We start from the raw sequence: 9046 nt of genomic DNA on the forward strand, positions 1-9046 counted from the left end.
AAACTAAAGGAATCTCCAATCTGACTCTCAAATCGAACACCGCATTCATTCGCAGATTTGAAGATCAGTCTGCACACAGCATGCGGAAATTGACCATCCAACCATAAACGCACCCATTATAAACCGGATTTCAGCAAACCGGACGATTGACATGTAAACCAGATGATTTTTATACAAATTGAAGCACATTCAATATATTTTGGCCAATTCTCATTGAAAACAAAGGCATCGGACCTAAACCTAGCTTACGGCGGTGCCAATTATCCAAGTCCCTGTTGTTCCCTTCTGGCTACCACGTCCTTCATATGTCATCTTCATGAGAGGTGCTGATAAGATCCGCGAAGTGAATATATAATCGCCAGCGAGAACGGATAGAACATGGGAGACGGACTAACCCACTTGGGACTCGAGGCCCTGTCACCTCTCATGCCCTACTCATCATCGTCGGAGTTCGCGACCTCGCCGGTGGACGTGAGGTCCACGATGAAAGTCGAGGGGCCGGCACGCTCGTCGTCCAACCGGTGCCGTCAAATAATCTTTGGCGACGCGCATGCCACACAGCTTACGTCATTATTATCCATGGTCGCATGCGTCATGGGTGTTGGCTCGGTGTCCGACTGTGCCGCTTATGCGTTGTGAGCGGCAGCTTTAGTGCGAGCTACCGCATAGAGCGTAATTCCTCGACGACGAAGTTGGGGTTCGTCGCGGCCATGGCTGCCACGGCTTCCTCGCTCGCGTGCTCGCCATAGATCTGCTGGTGTTGCTCGAGGAGGAACATGTTGTAGCGTTGTTCGTCATGGGCTTGTAGGAATAGCCACATAGGCGTGGGCGCTAGCTGCTCCTCCATCATGTCGGCTTTAAAGTGTGCATGTGCGTGCTCCATCATCAAGCCCGAATGCACCGATACGGGTTGGGATACATGGTTATCGTCCGAGGAAGTCTTCATAATGGAGTCGTTGTTGGAGACCATCGGAAAGCTGGCCGGCATGCCGTCCTCTATCCGCCTGACACGAAGGCTCTGCCAGGCGTCCGTAATGTTGGCCACCTTGTGCTTCTGCCTTGCCGAGAGGCTCTCTCACAGAGCGTCCTTGCTCGCGATCATGATCGATATGGTGCATGAGAGGAATATGTGGGGTGGATGGGTTGTGATGTGTTGTGTTTCAGGTGTGGCCGCCTTTGAATGCCGACAGACGAAGGGGCGGGCATTGAACGGACGTGGCAAACATGCATCCCGTCCTATGCAGTCAATATCTCTCCGGTATTAAACAGGCGCAGGCACTAGGGATACGGCATGGGTGGTGCCCGTGGCTAGCGAGCTGCTTCATTGTCGACGCAAAAGATAGATCAATTCCGTTATGTGTTGGAAATATGAGCAATTTACCATAGAATTTTATTAAAAGAAAAGCTAGGAAAAACATGACTATCATAAAATGGATGAAACAAGACATGAAATATAAAGATGAGACGACGAAGGACATGTGCACATATGATCTATAAGAGAACATATGTAGAGCCGTACTATATACACAAGGCATCATATGAAGTGATGAGCAGAAACGGAACATATCTAGAAATGAAACTATAGCAAAAAGTTGTGGTAGGAACTCAACGAAAAAGAACATGAGTACGTACTGTGTTGCAACAGCAGTAGGGTTAGTGTTGGCGTTGTCGTTGGCCATGTTACCGAAGAGGTGGTCGACGTCGGGGAAGTAGTCGTAGTTCGGAAAGAGATCGTCGGTGTCCGTGATGGAAGCCAGTAGTCGCGCTGAGCGCTCCCCAAAAACCTTATCACCCTTCTCCCGTACAGGACTCGAAGAGACGTAGTTTCGGAGGCCTACTGTCCCGACCTACGGTGCACGCCGCAAGACGGGATGAGGAATAACGTAACAGCAGCACAGAGAAAGGAACCGGCGGCGAGAGGAAAGTTCTGATGCGTCTTCTCTGGAGAGGAGCAACCTCTCTTTTATAGGTGCAGGAGAAGGAGGCGTGAGACCAGCCACGGGAGCCGAAGAGAGCGAGGGATACGAAACGGACGAACAGCAGCGTTCGCTTTCAATATCCACTACAGAAAAATATGTTCAGCTTCTCCGAGTGATCTTTCGTATGCCAGTCGTGCGTGGCAAAATTTTAATTCGGCTCGGCTCATTCCCGCAACCCGCGGCGAGACGGGCGACGGAGGAGGAGCGCGCGTGTATGTCTCTCTTGTTCTCAAGCTCATACATGTGTGGAAACATCCTTCCTTATAAAGTGGTCCAACTCCCACTAAACTAGCAATGTGTGACTAAATATTTTAACCTCTTGCCTTACACAAATGGACTACGTGGGTCTCTAGAATTTATTAAGAATTTTTTAAAATTATATATTGGGCTGGTTCATAAATAGACAAAATTCCAGCATTATGGACCGACATCAATGCGGAACAGACGCTCTAGAGTGGCTTAAGTGTGGGCAGCTTCAGCAGGTAAGGGCGCGGGTGAAGGAGAGTTTTTGGGTGGGTCAAGGCACTTAGAAACGGACGTGGCAGCCCTTCGAACACATGCAAAGCCCTCCTCCACTTCCGTTTGCGATATAACGGAAGTCTAGACCGCCGAGCAGACCGATATAAGATCATTTTGGATGATAAAATAGGTTTGGGAGGTTTGAGGGTGGACGCTGGGTTGCCCTAGCTGACTGTTCTCCCGGCCGTTCATGATTCTGAGTGTGAGTGCATGCAAGGACGCGCGGAGGCTTCCATTCAAGACGACGAGCATATATGTTTGGTTGGATGGTGTTTATCTACGTGCGTGGCAATGTGCGAAGGACATGTATATATTTGCCCCCACCTCCTCTACGCTGATCGACACGCACGAGTGCTCGCCGGTGCCCGGGACGAAGCAAAACTTGACGCGCCCTTCGAGGTACCGCTGGACGTGCAAACCTCGTTTTCTTTGCCTGGCAATGGCATGGTAGGTGATGGTTGGTAATTGGTCCTGGACAAGGGACCTACAACTCGTAATTAGCCCAACGCCAGATCGGTCGGAGCCCTAGTAGTCTGTCAAGATACTACTCGCCATTCCCCTGCGCCACCTTGGGTCGTCGCGCGCGGCCACTGTCCCAAGTCCCAGCAACGTGCCACGGCCCACGGCCTCTGCTTAATGCCTATACATATAGGTACGTAGTATATATGAATCCACCAGTCACCAGCTAGCCACTCCCGCCCATACAGCTTGATCGTCGCCGGAGAGAAGCCGCTCGTCGATCAATGGACGCTATGAAGGTCATTGCTTACAGCCGTTCGAACTGGCATCTCTGAAATTCTCTCGTGATTTTAACCGCGCGAGGCTAGGTCCTGACGTAGTAGTTAGCTTGATGTCTGTGAAGGTGGTGGTGAAGCTGGACCTGCACGACCCCAGGCGGAAGCGGAAGGCGATGAAGGCTGTCTCCGATCTCTGTGGTGACTTACTCCCCTTTCTTTTCTCCCAACCCGTCCGGCATTATATCTTGCTTAAACATGCATGCATGGAGATGGAGAGGTCACTCACTCATCCACTACACCTCAGTTTGGCGCTTCTGACGACGACGACCGTGGCTTCCTTCCTTCTTTCCCCAGGTATCGACCAGATCGTCGTGGACATCAAGGACGACAAGATGACGATCGTGGGCACGGCCGACCCCGTCGACGTCGTCCGCAAGCTGCGCAGGCGCTTCTGCACGGTGTATATGGTCTCCGTTGGCCCGGCGAAAGAGGAGAAGAAGAAGGAGGTCTCCATCGGCCCGGCCAAGGACGAGGAGAAGAAGGACGAGAGCACGCTCGCCCCAGTGTACTTGCCGCACTGCTGGTACCCGCCGCCTCACCCGCACCCGTGCTACTCCTTCGTCCACACCGAGGAGGACCCCGGGTGCGTCATCTGCTGATCGACGCACATTTCTGTAGCCGGCCTGGATGCCAGCCGGTTGATCAGGACTCATGCATCAGCCTACATGCATGCACCAGTTATCCACGCCGTGCGTTATATATATGTCCGTACGTGTGAACTAAATATTGCACCGTGTGTTGAACCGGCAGCTGAATACTGCATCAGCCCACCTGCTGGGTTTGCCAGATATGGAATTGCAGAGTGTGGAGATGAACTAAATAAAACTACTATGTATTTGGGTTTCAAAAAGGACATTCATTAACATCCCCTTACCTAAATAATTGTAGTTGGAAAAATGAGTCTAATTCTTTTTAATTATAATTATTTACGTACAAAGAAAGTAATATAAATGGTTATTCATTACGCGCAAACGCAGCATCCGTTGTTCAACACATGACTTTGACCTAACTAGTAAGCGTGCACGTGCAACACACGTCTCTGTAATGGTAAGTCGGGGCGATGTCTGCAGAAACGGTGAAGTGCACAAGGTGCGTGCAAGCAATGGTGTGATGTGAGTTGCAACTATTGCATGCATATGAAATGCTTGTCACCTTGTCGGGAGAGTGACTCGTGACTTCTCCAGCAGTGATGAAAGAGTGGCTTGTTCAGGGGAGCAAGTTCCCTAGCTAGTGTGTGTTTGGGTGATTGCCGTTTGACGCTGTCAAGAGTGGGCTTGGCCGTGTCCTAGAATGGGATTGACCCATTTTTTCGCCTAGTATTATTTATTTATTTTTTTACAGGGAAAAGGAAATTTTTGTTGCAATGTTATAGTGTTATAATCAAGAGGCCACAAATCCTCAATACAAGGTGGAGCCGACTGTAACCATACAGTTGTGGTTCTCTCGGATCGGCTATACGTGGCCAAACGATCTGCGATACAATTCTGACTACGGTGAATTTTCTGGGGTAATAACTCCCTGGTACTCATCAACTCCTTAATCTCAAGAACCAACTGCCCATAAGCTGACTTCACCAGGCCATTATTAGACAGGATTGAAAGAGCTTCAGCTGAATCTGATTGAACGACCACCGGAAACGACGTATTTTGTATAGCCAACGGCATCCCTTGCATGAGGGCGTGTATTTCTGCTTCCAACGGATCATTGCAATGGAAGATATAGAGGTATGCTGAAAAAATAATCTTGCCTTTATCATCGCGGAGTATCATGCCAGCAGCAGCTGACCCATCAGAGTCCAGGAAGGACCCATCGACGGACAGGGCAACGAAGCCCGGCTGGGGCGCAGGCCATGGCATAGACGGGGGTTTCACTGTGTGTCTCTGAACTGAGCGATCGGCGGATATTGGCATTTTTCCTTTGATTATTTCCTCTGTACTAAAGCGGCCAACAAGTTTGATGGACCTGTAATAGCTGTCGAGGAACTCCACCGTGACAGCCGTTGGTGGGATTTCCTTGCCATGTGATTGATCTGTACACAGTTGCCAAATTCGCCAAACTACCATGATGACCATGTCCCTTACCACATCAGTACAGTTTACCAGCAATTGCAGTAACCATTCCTTGCCACTGTCAACTAGAAGCTCATCAGAGGGGAGAGGCCATCTAGTCCTCATCTGCAGCCAGATTAGACGCGCGTTTGTGCAAGCAACCAGCGCGTGAAAGAAGCTCTCCTCTTCCACGCCACATAAGGGACAGGTGGAGTGCGTGGATATATGTCTGAACTTCTTGCATTGCGCTGTTGGAAGGACGCCGACAACTACCTTCCAAGCTGTGATTTTCATCTTCTGTGGTACTGAAGATTTCCACACAACATTCCAACTTGATCTAACTCCACTTGGTGCTGAACATGAAGCTCCCCCCGCAAACGCTATGTTATGATCATATGTAGCAAGTCTGTAGGCACTCTTGACCGAGAACTGTCCATTCTTCTCTAGGAACCATGAAACGAAGTCACAACGCTGCCGTGGAGACGTTCTTATTTTGACAATATGATCGATATCCATAGGCCAGAAGTTCTCTCTCAATCTATCCATCCGCCATGCACCGTTTTCATCCAAGAACTCTGACACCCGGTTCAGCCGGGAAGTGCGCTTAGGAGTAATAGGCCAGAACGAGGTTGCTCGTGGGATCCAAGGGTCTCGCCAAGTACGTATGAGCGCCCCATCCCCCACTCGCCAAATAACCCCCTTCTTCAGAAGCTCAAGGCCATATGCAATCCCTTTCCACACTGCAGAACCATTGCTAGAGAACGCCGAGTCTAGTAAATTACCAGCCGGGAAATATTTCGCCTTCAGAAGTCTAGCACATAAACTGTCTGGCGTATCCAGAAGGCGCCATGCTTGTTTTGCGAGTAGGGCTTGATTAAAAGCTCGCACATCTCTGAAGCCCATGCCTCCCATAGATTTGGGTAAACGCATTTTGTCCCAGCTCAGCCATGCCATTTTACGCTTCCCCCTTTCAACTCCCCACCAGTACTGGCGCATCATACGGGTTAACTCATCGCAAATCGATGCGGGGAGCTTGAAGACACTCATGACATAAGCTGGTATAGCCTGAGCAACTGATTTGATTAAAATCTCCTTGTTACCTGATGACATATATTGCTCACTCCAGTCGATTAATCTCTTCCTTAATCTCTCCTGGATAGTTTCAAACTTGCCCTTATGCATTCTTCCCTCCGGCACAGGGAGACCTAGATACTTAGGCTCGAATACCTCCTGTGTAATCTCCAGTACACTCTTCACATTATTAGCAACTGTGGGCGTGCAGTGATCTGAAAAAAGGATGGAGCACTTTGATGGATTTATTAGTTGGCCCGTAGCCGCCGCATAAGTGTTCAACAAACCTTTAACCAAATTAGCCTGCTGTAGAGAAGCTTGAAAAAACAAGAGCGAATCATCCGCGAATAAAAGGTGGGATATTTCCGGGGCCCCTCTACAAATTTTCACCCCTTTCAGCCCATCCTCTGCCATAGATTTATTGATCAACCTTGATAGAGCATCCGCAACAAATAGGAATAGAAAGGGGGATAACGGATCACCTTGCCGGAGACCCGGGGACGGGGTAAAAGATTGCAGTAGCTTGCCATTGAACTTTACTGAATAATTGACAGAAGATACACACGCCATAACGCGAGAGACCCAGAACTGGGAGAAACCCCATTTAAGCAGGGCATTCTCAAGAAAGTCCCAATCTACTCGGTCATATACCTTTGAAAGGTCAAGCTTGTAAGCACACAGAGCCGGTGAATTTACCTTAACAGATTGTATATGGTGGATACATTCGAAAGCAATAATCGAGTTATCCGTAATAAGCCTGCCAGGAATAAATGCACTTTGATTTTCCGAGATAAGTTGTGCTAAGAAAGGCCGCAACCTGTTCACCATGCATTTAGACACGATTTTATATACCACATTGCAAAGACTAATAGGACGGAAATCCTTTAGTTCACGAGGATGTGGAGTTTTCGGTATTAATACCACCGCCGTATCATTTACCCCATCTGGCATTATACATGTGACAAAGAACTCTTGAATTGCCGCAATAATATCGGCCTTAAGGACATCCCAGTTTCGCTGATAGAAGCGCGCCGGAAATCCATCCACCCCTAGAGCCTTTAAAGGCCCTATTTGGAAGAGCGCATCGAAATCTCTTTGTCAGAAAAAGGCAAACCGAGAGCATCATTCATCTCTGTTGTAACTCGCTGTTGGATACATTCCAAGATGCCAGACGGATCAAGAGTCGGGTCTTTGGTATATATTTCCTTGAAGTATGACTGCGCCATCCTCTCCATATCAGAAGGTACAGAGCACCAAGATCCATCCATCTTTTTCAAGCGTTGAATATGATTCCTTCTCGTCCTCCAGGTTGCTCTCGGTGCAGGTATTTCGTGTTACGTCCACCTTCTTTTAGCCACGTAATACGCGAACGCTGCAGCCACATCATTTCTTCTCTATATAGAAGTTCGTCTAGCTGATTCATCTTATTTCGGATAAGGACCCGATCAGCCCCAGCTAATTGTAATGCAGCTAGTTGATTCCTTAGCTCTTCTATTTCTTTCAAGACATTACCAAAGTTGTTTCTACTCCAATCTTTCAACTCCCACATTACCTGTTTCAACGATGCAGCCACTAAACCGAGCCCTCCACTCGGCTTGTGCTTCGACCATGAAGTAGCTACCACGTCCGGGAGGCCTTGATGGCGCTCCCACATGATTTCGTACCGCGGCGCGTTTCCTTTCTTTCGAAAGTCTTGAACATCCTCTAATTGGATTAGTAGGGGGCAATGATCTGAACAGGGCGATGCAAGGTGCAAGACCCGTGTTGCTGGGAACAGGTCCTTCGAGTTATTTTTCCGCACAAGCACGGTCTAGCCTGACTTGAACATTGCGATCACCATCCTGCCCGTTATTATATGTATATGGAATACCTGCGAATCCCAAATCCATGAGCTCACAAAGCAGCACACAGTCCCTAAAGGCTGACATCTGCGCCTCTGAACGCAGAGACCGCGAGAGATGCTCATGTTGCCACAAGGCTTCGCTATAATCCCCACAGACAAGCCAAGGTTCCTGTGAGACTTCTCTAAGACGAGCTAGATGATCCCACATGACTTGCCTGTTCTCAACTCTTGGCTCGCCATAGACAAAAGTCCCTCTCCATGAGGTTCCTCCTCCAACATCCTCAATACGAGCATCAATATACCGACAGCAAGAATCAAGTATTGTCACGGACAGTGACTCATCCCAAAAAAGAGCCAAACCTCCAATTTTACCATTACTACTAACACCATAAAATCCTTTTAACCCTAACCTTCACTTGAGCTTTTCCACTTTAACCACATCTTGTTTAGTCTCGCTTAAGAAGACTAGCTTGGGGTCATTGGCTTTGACGAGGGCCAACACCTCCCGAACTGTCCGGCGGTTCCCCACCCCCCGGCAGTTCCAAGCGAGGACATTCATTGCATCCGGCGGTCCTCCTCGAGGGAGGCCGCCGATATCTCCTGGTTACCACTATCCTTTTCCGTTCTCGCACGTTTGCTGCTTGTGCTACTTGTAGGGGAATTCTCTTCCCTCTGATCAGCACCACTCCCATCTGTAATCGCCAGTAAGATTGATTTGTTTGGATGGCCTGAGTTTACAACAGCATCATCCATATTTAGTCTCTTCCTTGGGTCCTTATCTAACTCCAT

At 48.9% G+C, this 9046-nt stretch overlaps 1 protein-coding gene across 1 annotated transcript; it reads left to right on the top strand.

Annotated features, from left to right (window-relative positions):
- Window positions 1-3238: 3238 nt before the first annotated feature.
- Window positions 3239-3894, top strand: LOC123428888 (heavy metal-associated isoprenylated plant protein 39-like). Its single transcript, XM_045112995.1, has 2 exons — window positions 3239-3433; window positions 3590-3894. The coding sequence occupies exons 1-2, from the start codon at window positions 3349-3351 to the stop codon at window positions 3892-3894; spliced, it is 390 nt and encodes a 129-aa protein (XP_044968930.1). The 5' UTR covers window positions 3239-3348.
- Window positions 3895-9046: the final 5152 nt, after the last annotated feature.

Source organism: Hordeum vulgare, chromosome 2H (genome assembly GCF_904849725.1).
Source record: "Hordeum vulgare subsp. vulgare chromosome 2H, MorexV3_pseudomolecules_assembly, whole genome shotgun sequence".
NCBI classification, from domain to species: Eukaryota; Viridiplantae; Streptophyta; class Magnoliopsida; order Poales; family Poaceae; genus Hordeum; species Hordeum vulgare.

Coding starts and splice junctions, on each gene's coding strand:
- LOC123428888 (XM_045112995.1), top strand. CDS start 3,349: ATGTCTGTGAAGGTGGTGGTGAAGCTGGACCTGCACGACCCCAGGCGG. Junction 3,434..3,589: donor GGCTGTCTCCGATCTCTGTG/GTGACTTACTCC, acceptor TTCTTTCCCCAG/GTATCGACCAGATCGTCGTG.